Genomic DNA, 15,350 nt, shown 5'->3' on the forward strand with positions numbered 1-15,350 from the left:
AACACTGAGGAGAAGTTGTACACTTAATTAGTACCAATGGAAAGTCTAATACAAAATGTGGTAAGAAAGTGAATTGATTGCAAATTTGTTATCACTTAAAAATTAATTTGCCTATCTAATCATGGTATTGGAGGAATATTTTTAAACAGTCATCTTAGGCCAGAAAATGAAACAATTAAAAAAATTCCTCAAAGAAAGTTCCCAACCTTGAGGCTGCCATTCACAAAATAATATTGTAATGTAAATACAAATATCTGGTAATAGCCAACAATTGTTCGTTCTTGACTAACTTTGGAAAGCATGAATGTTTGTGAATAAATTCAGGAATCGCTGAAGCTTATTTTCCAGATTTCTGGTTCTAACTTATATCACATATCTCTTGGAAATTCAAGAGTTTTCACTTAGCAGATCACCCAGATGGAAACCTCATACGCTCTGTAAGTGTGTTTTTCCTGGATTGAAATCCATATACATGGTTTAAAAGTGAGTTCCAAAATATACTCTATGCTCACACGAGCCTGCAGAGGTAAAGCGTCTCGGCTGTTGTGGCAGGAAAATACGGGATATAAGGCAGGGTTTTCTGATTTGTGGAAGGTCACAAGTTCAGATGGGGCTTGAGACTTTAGAGTAACTAACTCTGCATCTTATTTGCCCATTAAATTTGGAAGAGATCCAACAGTTAGGGAGAAACTCAGAGGATGCGGAGACGGATAACCAGCAGCCCAGTGCTCACCCCGCTGAAATGGAGAGCCAGCCCTGAAGCCACCGCTCCACACACGGTGCTTAGCTTCCCCCCGTTGACAGTCAGCCAGTTCTGGTTGGAAGGCGCACGATTGAAGTTGTCTTTGAGCTGGGTTGGAAGGGAGGTCTCAGGTTCGTCGCAGTACAGGCCGCCCCACTGCTCGTCACAGCTGGGTGGGGAGAGAGAGAAGGCAAAGCCAACATCAAACAAAGCCCTGCCAGTGTGCTCTCTGTTAGTGCAGCCCACTCCTTTTCCTCCCTGCCTAGGATGATAAAAGGTTGCTGACTTGCTTAGCATTTGCCAGAATTCACCTCCTCTCCCTAATAGTGCTTTGGGATAGAGAAAAAACACTGCAAAGCAACTTTTAGGTTTTCCTAAAGCTTGGATTTGGGGTGATAGGTGGAGAGAAAGATGCATCTTTAACAAGTTTTGCCGAGACTTAGTCTCTCTCTGATACAGGTCTGGATGGCTTTCAGACAGCTGCAGCTGCTGAGCTACATTACAGTGTCCTCACCATTGATGAAATTGCTCTTTTAACAGAGGCTCTGGGTCAACCCGGAATACCAGAGGCCATGTTCCAAACAGCGGATGCTTTGGATGGCAAATGTCATCTCTGACCAAAGGCCTGACTGCCTGCTCCGGATGGAAGGGGACATGAACTAACTGGGACCAGGAGGCTCCAGGGCCTCTAGGGCCACACTGGATTTAGGCTGTAATCACCGATGAAACAAAAGACTTCCCAGGGTCGTGAAACGAGCAGAGGGGGGACTAAGAATGTTCTGAGCATCTTCAGTCAATAGCACATGCGCTGCAAACAAAACACAAAAGCCTACAGGGCATGTGTATACATACGTGTGCTCATGCACACATGCACACACATGTTCGTACACGTACTTCATTTAGATTCTTCTCAAGATGCTAAGGCTCTCGAAGAATAACATACCAGGTGTTTCCATCAAAAAAGCTTGGTAAATTGTCCAGACATTTATATACTTTGCTATGCAAACAATGTGGGAATACCAATTAAACCATGACAAAGGCATATCATTACATAAGTTCAGAGCTGAGTGAGAAAAAATACAGATGATGTATTATTTTTGTTCAGACCATACTGAACTCCTGAACTTCTTCTAATGTCTTTTTTCCAAGGCTCAAGTGTATCACAGAAACATAGAAGGAAATAAAATATAGTCAATTATGCCTCAGCTTTCTCCTGACAAGGTAGCTGTTGTTCAGTTTCTAATCTCTAAGCAAGAATGATGATACAGCTCTCCACCAGCTCCACAGTTGGCTCAGAATTGTATTTCGGGGAAAATATACAACTTAAGGCAGCTTGGGAGTGATTCAAAAACCAGTTTCAGAAAAATCTCCTACATGGAATGTGCATCAGGAGCTTTTGACAAAGAAGGAAAAAAAAATCTACTTACACACAGTTTCCCTGGCTGCACCTGCCGTGGCCACTGCACAGGTCTACGCAGCCGTCCCCGATGTAGACGTTATCTATCGCCCAGGTCTGCTGCTTGTCAAAAGGAGCGGGCTGATGCCAACGGAAACGAGTGGCCTGGGACCTTGGGAGAGAGCAGAATTACAATGAAGGACGCAGAGGAGAAGAAACATTGCTGGAGTGTGTTCAAGCCATCGCACAAAGGAGAGTAACACAAAAGCACATATATTCCCACTCCCATGCCGAAAAGAACTGTCATGATCACAACAGCCTAGGCCAGTGATGGTGAACCTTTTAGCGCTTTTGGTGATAACAATGTGCTGGCTGGGGCACAGGTGCCATAGGCTCGCACACTGTCCTAGACAAAATTTTGGGGACCAAGACTGTAACAGGTTCATCATGTGTCTTGCCCTTGTGATCCTTCTGAGCCTTGTAAGAATAGAATAGTCCAGATGCTAAAAAGACTCGTAAAACTAGAAGCCTCAAAGTAATAATGGGACACTGTGTCTTGGGTGGGAACCACCGTGGAGGGACCCCAGGGCTGTTGCTGACTTGTGTAGTTAGGAGAGCCTGTAGTTAACGTAGTTAAGGAAAGCCTGTCCCTGAGGAGCTGCGGGCTCTCCTCATTCAGCTTTGGAGCAGACTGTGGGCTGGATCGGCCTCTCCTCACTCCTGGAGGTGGGCCCCTTCTGTGCAGTGGACATGCGGTCCACCTCACGCAGCAGTCCTGAGGAGTGACCAGCAGCCTTGGAGACAGGATCCGTGTAAAACGGAGGAGTCAGTGAAGCCCAGAGTGATTGAACAGAGAAAAGAGAGAGGGAGATATAGAAACCAGACTTATTTTACATTGATTTCAAAGTGATCCAAGTAAAACCAAGGGGGTGGTGGGATTCTCCATTCGGGAAGCAAGGGGACACAATTTCAGGGAGGGTCACAAATTAACATGTCCTTTCAGGACACTAGATGGCAGTAAAATCCAAGCCATGCCTGGGGCTCAGCAAAGTGAACCCGAAAAGCCTGGGAGGGGACATTGTCAGTGATGTCCCCATTACATGTTTCATAATTAATCTTTTGACTGAAGAATATGTGCTTTGGGCAGGATAAAAAGACTAAACAGCAGCAAAGATCTTTGTATTTTCTAACTGCAAATGTTTATGGAAAGTTTAGAAAACAGAAAAGGACCAGACTGGCTGAAATGTTCATCTGAGAGGCTTCCTAGTTCAGCCTGATACGCGTCTGCCCAGCCTGTAGGCCCACACCGAAGTGTCCTTGTCACCCAGGTCCTCTGTGTTCCCCCAGCAGAGCCACCTCTGTCGACATTTCTCTGGGTCGCTTCCTGCTGCATTTACACTAAGTGGTAAGGGAGTCGGGGTGGGTTCCTTGTCGTTCAGCTTTGCGCAGTCAACGTACAGAACCAGCACGGAGTAGCGCTCCACAGGGATGGGGGACTGGTACCCTTCAGATGCTGCCGGCCTCACAGTGAGCAGGGCTGGGAAGCTCTCCAGCCTCTCAGCAGCCGGTGGAGCTCAGTGGCTCCACTGCTTTTCATGCCTGAATTTGTCAACAGCTGTGTCCGCTTACATGCAGCAGCATCTGGAAGCAACACAACTGAATGTCCTGTTTCACAGCACACACTTCCCTGTGTTCTGACACCTAACCAGCATCTTTATATCCTGTATGTCTTTTCCACTGTAAGATTCAGAACAGGATGGAATATCATTGTATTTCTTTAGGGAACATCTCTGCATTCTATTAGGGGATACTGCTGTGCACCCTCAGTACATATACACAATGAGTAAGTAATAAACTTTCCCCATTCCTCTGATACGGTGCATTAAAGTGCTTGTCACTTTGAATTTGAAGTGTATATTTTTATGTAGCATATGACATTTTATAGATGCAATTTTATAAGCATTTTCTGAAAGAATACTAAGTTTTGTTTTGTTCGGTACTGGACCTAAGGCCTTGTGCTTGCCAGGCAGGCGCTGTGCCGCTGAGCTCTCTCCTTGGCCCCAAGAATATTAAATTGAAAGAAATAAAGATGTTGAGAAAAGGTCAAAAGGGAACCATCCTGTAAGGCGGACAGGCAGGGCCCGAGGTCAGCTGTGTGCTGGACAGGGCTGTTGGTGACCTGATGGCTGCTGCAGGGCAGGGAAGAGGTACAGGCTGTCCCGCAGGTGGTGGCCTTCTGACCACTAGTTGTGTTTGAGCACAGAGGGGTGGTGCAGGAGATTTAAGAGCCAGCTGCACTGTCTAGGCTGACGGTCTTTTTGGAGGTTTCCAGCCCTGCATTTTCAGTCTGTGCAGCTCTCTGGAGCTCCACAGAAAAGGAGACAATAGGAGGCACAGTGGAGAATGCGCTAAATCCAGAGCTGGCCACGGGAGGAAGGACTCTAATTTGTTCTCTGGCACCAGACACGTCTGTGTGCCTGGTGCGTAATTTAACGTACATAATGAAGAAGTTAAACTCGATGATTTGTGAGGCCCCATCTCAGATGTGTTTATTTTGTACTTGTTCGGAATCACTGTACATGGTAATTATGGGCCCACAAAACAAGCACTTATATGTTATCTACTGTTATTTTACAAGAAGAGGAAACACTTTCATTAAGGGGAAGAACCAGAATATGAGTTAAAAACAAGGGTCTGGAAGTTGAGTTGAACCTCTGCCTAAAATTTCTTGTTCCCAGGCCTTTAGAGTCTCACCATGTGAAGGGGCCAAATCACTTACGTGCAGCCCTGACATCACCTCATCTGGAGAACTAGGAAAATGCTACTGCCAGGCTCACAAGGGTGTTGTGAAAATTAATTAGTTCACGCTCACCAAGGCCGCTGAGTGTCTGGGCACATCCCTCGGCAGTGCCATCACTCATCCAGGAGGTTCCTTGTCATTGATGGCTACAACTGCTGCTGCTTCCGCGGTGGAGGGAACGGGGCCCAGAGCAGACCTCTCACCTTCACAGACCCTTGACATCTTTCCCTCGGCGCCATTCCGGCAGTTGTCCTATTTCCTTCCCCGTATAGCACACAGTAAGTGCTACGTAAATGTTGCTAATAAGTAACCGTGGCTAGGAGGTTAGAATGTTAGTGACACAAGCATGGTTCCATCGCTAGCCTCCCTGGTCACCTTTCGTGCAACTTTTAATAGCTCGTGAAGCACACACTGGGAGTCTTTGCTTCTGCTCTTTATATCAGGAGGATCCTGTGTACCTATGGAGTCCCCTTCCTCCCATTCCCTCCCCTGCTCACCATCAAACCCCTCTCGGAGGAATCACGCATGTTACAGTTTCTATCTGGAGTCTCCCCACTGCCTCCTGCACTCGTAGATGGGCTTTTCAGAGCTGCATCTAGGGTGTGTGATACTGGGGTTAAGGATGCGTGGTAGTAAATCACTGCATTGATTGGTTTAGCACAGTTTTGAGAGTGGATAATGGGAGGAGCCGCCCTGGGTGTGGGTGGCACCCAAAATTCTGGTACCTGGATGGAGTGTAAAGGGACAGAAGAAAGGCAGGCTCATCACTTGCAGCTTGCTGCTTCCTGCCTGCCCTGCTGTGGACTGTTTCTCCTCTGCTGTGCCCTGCCTTGAGCCAGCTGACGATGAACCCAAACCTCTACAAAGTATGAGCTAAAATAAGCCACTTCTTTAACTTATGGATGCCAAGAAAAGTAGCCAAGACAAGATTTCTTTGACTTTCTCAGGTTATCCCCGGCATTTCCTTATCCCTAAGAGATGCACAAAACATCTAGACCGAGGAAATCTATCCCAACCCTCTCACTGTAGCAGAGATGATGATGCCCAGTGACCCGAGTCCCACAGCGGTTTATAAAGAAATGGAGACGAGGCAAGGATCTCTTGGTTCATTATTACTTTCTATTTCCTTTAAGCAAATCTTTCAAAACTATCAAACTTCTAAAAAGCCAGAGTTTGCAAAGGAAGAATTCCCATGAGTCACCCCAAATGACTTATCTCTTGGCAGAGAACAAATAATCCCATCCAACCACTAACTGACACTGGGGAAAATCAAGTAATCCCTCTGGGTCTTTGTCTCAATCTACAGAAGGGAGGAGGAGACACTTAGATCTTAAAGGAGATTTAAAAGACATTTCAATAAGTTACTCATTTTTATACTGACTTGGAAAAAATCTATGATATATTTTCTGAGAGAGGGAAATTTGAACACTGAATACTGAATAAGGATTGAGAATGATATTAGCCATTTTTAGGCCTGGTGATGGTATCTCAGATTTGTTGTTTGTAAAGTCCTCTCTCCTAGTGTACACACAAAAACACAGTTGAAATGATGGGGTGTGTAGGGTTTGCATCAGAATCATATGGGAGGAAGGAATGAGAGGTGCTGTCCATGAGACCATGTTGGTCAGCTTGATAAGGGTCAGCAGTAGGTAATCAGCACATGGGGCCCTGGCAAACTGTTGTCTTTAATTTTGAGTATCTGGATTTTAGATAGGTAAAAATCTGAACCAAAAATAATCTATAGTTCCTTTAAAATCACAGTAACATTTTTGAGAGTTACAAATGAAAGACAGTGGCTACCATTTTCATGTAAAATACTTTCAATTTTTGCTGATAATTATAATTAGCAACAATTTTCTATTGCTAGTTATCTCTTAAATAATTATAATAAAAACTATGGTACCCTATGTAAGCCCATTGAAAGCATCAAATACATTGGACCAGCCATCAAATATAAGAAACTTGCCATAATTTACAAAAGACAGTCTCTGTGGACTTCCACTTAACAGTTGAAGCAATTTTAATAACCCATACACACCAATCTCCAAAGCACAGCTCCATCTCAATTCAATTCCTACAACAATGGCAATGAATGACAAAACCTGGAGGAAATGCAGAGCCTGGAATTAGCTTTATCTCCTATTGTAGAGGAGATGAAAATAGATTTGATTTGTTTTAACAGACTACTTGAGCCAAAATTATTTCACTATATCGGTGGTCCTGAAAGATCATACAAAATTTGGTAAATTAATGGCAGCAGTGCTCAGAGTATTGGAATGATGCACAAGGGTAACAGCTAAGAAGACCCATGGTTGTTTAGCTTGGTGCAAAGTTTTAAACAAGATGTTCAGTAATGTGAATGCTTGCACAAAACCTTTAAAAAGTACTGTTAACTCTCTTGGATAGCTGAAGAATCCAGTACATATTAAACATAGTTATTTGGTTTTCTTATAGTAAGTCTTTTTGCATGCAGTTATAGTACGTAGGAATAGCCTTGAAAAATATCTCACCTTCCAAGTTAATTTACCAGCAAAAAGCTAAGCCCTCTTTTACCCTTAGTCCATCATCCCAGTCCGATAGCTTTGCCCTCTCTTGTGCTAACACCCCCCCCCCCGAAGTTCTTGCAAACATTAAGTAGCATCCAGACTAAGGGTGAAACCATGAGGCTTCCACCGTGTCATGGTTAATCTTTAAAGGAGTCAGCTATGTCATTAGGACTAGCAAAAGAAATGGATCGACTTCAAACTGTGACTTAAAATGAGCCTGCCCTTCCCGTGGCCACTCCTCCCTTCCTTTCCTCAGTGGGTTTGAGTTACCTGACCTGCCATCCACCCTAATTCTCAGGTGGCATTTCACATTCCGCGCCACTTGAGCTGCCAGTTATTTTTAGTTAGGGGTTAGCAGAGAAAAGGAGGCAGATTCAGATTAAGCGGTCTGAAACTGACTTTGGTGTCTTCCTATTTTTTCAATGCTTCCCAATTCTTCCACTCCTATTTCTCCTAGGACAATTATTTCTTATGCAAGCAACAATGACTTAACACTAACATAGTGGTGAAGTCCATGGATTCTGGTTCTGATAGGCTGTATTGATTTCCAGTAGCTTACTGAAACTGTCCTTTGAAGGTCATTGATGATCTTCTAATTGAAAAAAAATCCAGTAAATTTGTTATAAAACTTTTTTTTCACTCTTTCTTCTCTGTAGTTGACATCACTGAGGCTACCTCTTCCTGTCCTATAGCCTCTTCTCGGGGAACCATTTAGTTTGACCCTTCTATCTCCTTGAGTGAATCTCTCCACTTTCTTATTAGCTATGTCTACCCATTCTGCATCACCTTTAGGAGTCCTCTCTTTCCTTTTTCAAAGCTCCTTTATGGAGAACAGGTCCAGTTTAACAGCAGTGTCTAGCACCTCTGTCCTCAGGCTTCCGAAGCTTATTACCTTCCCTGGGGCTCTGATCTCCATTTCTGCAGCAAATGGATATTTCCACATACACTTCCAGGGATCACATTTAAGTTGGCATCATTTGCCTGAATTTTCCATATTGTTTCTCTTGCAATCAACTCGAGTTCTACATTTCCCCTTCTCACAAACCTGCCAGGCCCCATATGGTTAGAGATATATTTTGATGTGTGTAATGGAGAAGGAGAAGCTAGCGATTGAGTTTGATCAATTATTTCTTTGAAAGTTTCCATAAATCAGTGTCTATGCCCTCCATGCTGGCTACAGCCCAGGGTAAACTTTCTGCCTTCATTGACAGGTAATTATCATAGAATCTCTTGAGTCTAGCAACTTTCCTCTTGGAAGACTATCTGGAGCTTAAAATATACCATAGTTCATTTTTCCTGTAAGTCTGAACTTCTCTGCCTTGCTGTAATATTTACTGTAAATTAACCCAGTGGCACAACGGTTTCCAGAGCTCTCCGCCACTCCCCTGCCGCCCAGGCTCACGTCCACAGATTCCTGCTGTGTTCACCTGCTTCCCTGGATTTAGAATGTTCTTATCTGCCCACTTAATCTCTAGCCACGTTTCAGTTCCAGGATCCATCTCTCCCACAAGACCCTCTCTAACTCTCTAACTCTGGTGTTTGACATGATCTCCCATTTCTCAACATCTACAGAATTTTTAGCCTAATCTTTGGTGCAGCTCTAATTTACAGGGAGCAGAGCTTATTTTGAAGTTGCTTCTCAGGTTTGCTTCTAATTTTCCTCAACAGGCAGTAGCCATGTCCAGGACAAGGAGTTCCACAGTGCCATGCCTTCGCCAAGGGCCCATGCTTGCTAAGCAAGGCTGGGTTTAGGAAGATTCTAAAGGTAAAAATCTGGTAACAAACGTGAGCTGTGGTTAACAAGCGTGATTACGTGGTTGACTCAAAGTTAAAAATGGTTTATACTTCTATCAGTCTTTACAATGCATAAACATTTTCATGCAACAATTACTAGATTTTTTTCCCATGGTAAAAAGCACCTGCATCAGGTGAGGAAACAGCCTCGGAGACCTGAAGACCACTGCTGCAAAGCTCACGGCAGAGCCTCTTCTATACCATAGTGCTTTTTCCTCTTGTTTTTGTAGATCTTATTCTTTTTCCTAGGAACATCTAACTTCACTGAGCAATAAAGATAACCAATTTATCTGCCCCAGTTATTTAGGGTTTAACGCAGCAGCATCGGGAGCACGGGGTGAGGTGTTGTGTGTTTAGTCTCGGGTTCACTGCCCAGTGGGAAGCACCAGCACCCACTTGGTTTGGTGCCTCAGAAGTCAGCAAGTTATGCCCAGCAATGCAGCCCCCACCTCCATGCACCCCAAGTCAACGCTACTGCGCCTGTGCCGCCTGGGCTCCGCCTCTGCTCTTCAGGTTCACCGCCACACCTCGGTTACAGCATCTAGTGTGCCCACCTTTTTAGCTTTTATCATTTCCAATTTGTTTTCACTTAGAATAAGCGTTTCTGAGTGCGGCTCTGGTCAAGCATCCTCACTTCTGAACACCTTAACAGGTTTTTCAATGTTCCTGCAACCGGAAGTCCTCTGATCTCTAGCACAGCCTTCTCGTCTGGGCCTCACACCATCCCACACGTTTCTCTCTCCCTCTGTCTGACCCATGTGGTGAGTACCTCAGACGCCCCTGCTTCCTCTCACTATGGGCCACTGTCCTTATCTGGAACTCCTCACCTGTACTCTTCACTTTGTGAGGCTGCTCATTCTGCCTCTCTTGGCTAAATTATTCTTTGCTCAAGGAAGCATTCCCCGACTAAGTCAAATATCCTTATGGTATCCAATCCTACAGTACCATCTATTCGTTCTCCATAGCTGGTGCAACTGAATTTTATACTTCAGCGATTACTCCATCTCTTACTGAACTAACAGCTCCTTGAGGCAGAGATAAGATCAGCCTTCAGGTTGGCCTAGGACACTCACAGTTCAAATGTATTTGTTTGATGAATGACTGTGTGAGTGCAGAGGGGGTCCTGATGAGTAAGACCCAGTTCAGATCTGTGAGTAGCCTGATCCCAGTATTTGGACAACCAGCTTCAGTTTATTTCCTCTCACCACTACTGTGTCAACAATGCCAGAACGAGTGGACACAGTAGCACCTGTCACATGATCATGGTTACTCCTAACTCCTGCTCAGCATACATCCTGAAGTTGTCAGCCCTATGTTTGTCTAAGGCAAAGAGCTACAAACTGAAATCCTCAACAGTGGCCTGTCCTCATACACTTCCATGCATGGAGGCAGTGAACATTCTCCTTAACAAGGAAACGCCATGCTAAACAAGTCTCCAGATTGAGGGCAGATACATCACAGATGCACAGCTGGTGGTGGAGGCCATGTGCTCTGGGATGGGTGTGCGGTGGGAATGATCTCAGGCACGCGGCAGAGCGTGACAGGAAGTGAGTCTGGTTGGGGCTTCTCCCATGCACATTTCTTTCTGAGTTACCCAGAGGCCTTTGTTATCGGGCAGTGTCACCCTTAAGACCACTGTACAACAGGAGCCTTGAGGGTAACACAGCAAACAAGCATCCTGTTTTCAATGTGGCACCAGGAGATACCGGGAGGAAACGGATGCACGTCAGGTTTTTCAAATATCACTTGAAGGGGTCAAAATTCTTGTGGGTATGCGGAAGAGACAATTAAAAGATAGATTAAAAGTGGAGAAATAATTACTTTTCTTGAGTACAAGACTCAAGGGTATAATGACTAGCTGGAGTAAATCTTAGGATGTCGCTTATTTGCAAAATGCTGCCAAGTAGCTGGGTAATAATTCATAGAATTCATAAAGACTTAAAAAGACTGCTGCCTTAATGGAGTTTTTTTTCTATTTTACTTATTAAGATCGCCTTAATAATTCATGCATGGCAATACCTTTAACGAGCAACAAAATCTCACGTATCTCATTTAAACTTGGCAACTCTGCTGACAGTTAATATAGTCTCCTGCCTCTGAGCCAGCAATTGTAAAGCAGCCCTAGGCTGTTAGTAACGGAGACCATCCCATTTATGATAATCCCAGGAAAAGGGATGTCCTAGACGAATGGCTGAATTTTATGGTCATTTGCTAGGAAGATTTATTCGTTCTTCATTTGTGGGGAGGCTGCGGAACAATAGCGAGCCCGAACCATAACTCCTGCTCCACACGCTGTGTCGGTCTCCTAGCTCCTCAGCAGCAACTCATCCCTATTTTCTTGGAAGGGAGCAGCAGTTTCTCTTGCAAATTCAAAGCTTTCCTGTGATTAGCACCCTGGGTTAGATGGAGAGTCATACAATGCCAATCCGTGAGGCGAAGGTAAGCCTCTGCTTCTGTCAAGTGGGAGTGTAAATCCACAGATGATTTAGCTTCAACTTGTTCACCAGCATTTACCAGACAACACTGTATTTATTTATTCATTTTTGAGACAGGGTCTTGCTATGCAGTTCCAGCTGTCCTCAAATTCACTATGTAGCCCAGGCTGGCCTCAAAGTCTCCTCTGTTCTCCTGCCTCAGGCTCCTGAGTGTTGGGATCAGAGGCATGTGCCACCACATCCTGCTACCAGACAACATTCTTAAGCCAGGATCATTTTCTATAGACCACAAAACATAAATCATCTACAATTGCTTTTCATAGAAGAGAATGCTCCAGGTGACAATTCTCAAGATACTGTTCAAAATAAAATTTCAGAAACAGATGCTGGTGCTAATACACATTTTTTTGCTACATTCAATTATATGGCATTGTTCACTCCTATATTTATAGCAGCATAACTGGCAGCAACAGACACCACTTAAATCTGTTTTGTGTCCAATGGGCCCATTTTATGTAATTTGTTCTGGTCATTAATGCATTAAGTGAGAAAATCTCAGTGATGCAGACTCTGTTTTTTTGAACCGCCTATTCTTTAAAAATACTAAAGTTAAAAGTAAGTGAAGGTCTGAATTTTGAGGAAACACAGAATCATGTCACCACAATAGCGAGTTTCAGCTTTTCTTATGAAAATAGGCTCAGTAATTCACACACGGCAGTATTGTGGATGTGGAACCACGTATTGCATTAAACCTGCTGCTCTAAAATCCGACACACAAATCTGAGCCCGTTCGGTTCCCCGTGGGGAGTGACCCCTACCTGGTGTAAGGCGGGAGGGGCAGAGTGATCCTGGTCCACTTGTTGAACGTGTCTGACACCAGGATCCGCTGCAGGTGGTAGCGGCTGCAGTCCACGTTGGTGGGCAGGCAGTCCCTTACCAGCGGGTGCCACGACAGCCCGAGATCCACGGAGTACTCCAGTTCAATAGCTGCAACAGGAACAGCAGCTGGGGTAAGTCCAGTCTCAGACCCAGAACTGGGGCTACTGACTGAGCTTCTGTGTGTTTTAACTTCAGTCACATGTCACTTTGACCCCGCCCCGCTCTTTTTCCCTTAGGTTGAAATATTTCCCAGTTTTAGTCTTCTCTCTGAACATTATTGTGTATTATTTTTAAATTTCACATTGAAATCCTTTTTTTTTTTTTTCCTGTTACAGGGATATGATCAAGTGAAACACAGCAAATTTTTCTGCATCACTCCTAATGAGAAACTTTTGGTACAATTATTGCAAAATCATTGCTTCATATAGAGTTATGTTCTATGAATGGCTGTTAGTTAAAATATATACTTATAACTTAATAACAGTCATAAAATATATAAACATGTTACTTAAGTAATCTATAATTTGTTATAATTATAAACTAGTACATATATATTTATTGGATGACTAATGTCCAGAAAACACACTAATAATATTATTATTATTATTATTTATTTTTTTGGTACAGGGGATTGAACTCATGGCAGCACGCTTGCCAGGCAGGCGCTTATGTCACTGAGCTAAATCCCTGGCCCCAATGATATTATTTTCATGGTTACTTTTTAAATAGTTAAAAAAAAACTGAGCAGCTTTCTGAAATTTTTACCATCCTGTAGGAATTCTAACCCATAATGTCAGTTTTGCTGCTGGTGTAGGTAAAACACCCTAGAAATTATAAAATCTCTTTCTGCCCGTGCGCCTTGCTGGGCTGAGGAATGGGGCACACTGGGAATTCAGAGAGGGAGGAAAACAGAGCTGAAGTCAAGAAATTTGTACCACTGCCCGTGGTCAGGTTGCGAGCCTAAGGGAAAAACCTTTGTTTCCATCTTCTGCTGAGACATTCAACCCATCCCTCCCAACTTATACCTTTCTTTCCTTCTTCTGATACTGGGGATCAAACTCATGACCTCAGGCTTGCCAGGCACACGCTTGTGCCACTGAGCTAAACCCCCAGTCCCTCCCCCTTCATTTGTTAGGCTTTATAAACTGCCTTGGCCCAACTTCTCTTCTGGAACTGCTTTGTCAAAGGCTGTAGTCTTCAGTCGTGGAATCGTCTGGGCCCTTTAGAAGCTGTGGGTGCCTGGGACCCCGGTCTGGAGGCGCTGATGAACTCCGCTGGGCCACGACCCAGACACCAGGAGCTCTGCTGCTTCCCAAGCGGGGACCCAGCGCTGCGCTGAGTTTCCAGGTGACTCAGTGGCCTGGCCTGGGCCTTCACTGTGCTTGTCCTCTTTACAGCCCAGATTCTGACTGCTCCCGGATTCTTGGTGCTTTCTCCTACTTGGGGACACTATTCTGAGCCTGCTGCCTTGCCTTCACTCTGACACCTCTGCTGAGTAGCCCAGTCGGGGTGTCCTTCCAGAGCTGTTCCCGGCTTCCTATTCTCCGCGCACAGTATTCACACCCCAACCAGTACCTCTGGGCCCAGACTGCGCAGTCTGATGTCTCCAAATCGATTTTCTCCATTTAACAAATGTTCGCTGAGCTCGGCACCGTGCCAGGGGCTGGCCAGATGGTGCTGAGCTGACGCTCTCCCCGCTAAAGGTAGCCTGCACCCAGGACTCCTTCCTCTTCTGCTCGTCTGTTTTCCACACACACGCACAACCTTTTCTTGACCCTCGCATCTCATTGGTGGTAATATTCACGCACTGTTTCTGTGGCCTCAAAATTGAGAAGTGATTTCAGGAACTTTGTTCTTTCCCCTCCGCCCTCTGCGTTCAGCCTGATGGTTGGGCTCAGACCCGGGCTCTTCTGTCTGCATCCTCGCCGATCAGCTTCCTCCGTTCTATTTCTTTTCACAGTGCGAGACTCATCCCCACCGGTGGAGGCCAGACGGGTTCATGCACTAGGATTCTTCTTTCCTTTGCTTTGCTGGCTCCCGAGCTCAGTTCCCTAAAGCACGTTGCCTCTCTGCACTTGTGATCTCCTCGTCGTAACCTCGTCTAGCATAAACCCTTCTGCCTGCCCCTTCAAGTCCTTCACTTCCTCTTCATTCAATGGTTCCTTTGCACCCGACTCACCAGGTTGTGCGAGCCTAAGACAGGAAGCCCAGGACTGGCTGAGCTCTTCATGAAGATGGAATTTCAAGGCAGCTGCTGCTTCTGGGTGATGATGAGATGATTCCCATCTCCTTGCTCTGACTGCTTATACTCAAAAGGGTAACAGAGTCAAAGGACTTAAAGTCTCTTTGTCTTCAAGATCAACATTCTCTGTTCTCCTTTGTTAGGTGCAAAGAAAGCCTACGTGGGCTGGCCTGTTCCCAGCATTCCCACCCGCCAGGAGAATGCGCCTTACTGCTTATGCTCCAGCCTAGTTTGGGTGTTATCCCTTCTCCACCCATCCTTAAAATCCACTCCTACCATCAAGTTCTCCGTGAGACTTGAACCCTTTGTGAAATGTTCTCTAACTCCTTGGGTTAGCCAGTTACTGGTCACCTCTCCCACCTCTAAGTGTCACGACCTTCTGTACCAGCACTGCTGCACAGAAGACTGGATTAATGGTTTCCTGGCTTGGTGAGGTAGGACACTTCAAAGGAAGTGTCCTGGTAAAGACAGAGCATGGGCTTTCCACTTGTCCATATTCTTTCTAAACTCTGCCTT

The 15,350-nt window shown here is 45.0% G+C and overlaps 1 protein-coding gene across 2 annotated transcripts in view; it reads right to left on the reverse strand.

Annotated features, from left to right (window-relative positions):
- Reln (reelin) overlaps positions 1–15,350 on the reverse strand; it is a 442,954-nt gene that overhangs the window by 36,988 nt on the left and 390,616 nt on the right. For both annotated transcript variants that reach the window (XM_063237786.1, XM_063237784.1), the window contains exons 46-48: positions 12,532–12,700; positions 2,170–2,310; positions 734–911 (exon numbers count right to left, since the gene is read on the reverse strand). In XM_063237786.1, coding sequence (XP_063093856.1) covers positions 734–911; positions 2,170–2,310; positions 12,532–12,700 — 488 coding nt within the window. The remainder of the gene's footprint in view (positions 1–733; positions 912–2,169; positions 2,311–12,531; positions 12,701–15,350) is intronic.

The sequence above is a fragment of the Cavia porcellus genome, unplaced genomic scaffold (assembly GCF_034190915.1).
Source record: "Cavia porcellus strain 051 isolate PalLab524CR breed Dunkin Hartley unplaced genomic scaffold, mCavPor4.1 scaffold_2, whole genome shotgun sequence".
NCBI classification, from domain to species: domain Eukaryota; kingdom Metazoa; phylum Chordata; class Mammalia; order Rodentia; family Caviidae; genus Cavia; species Cavia porcellus.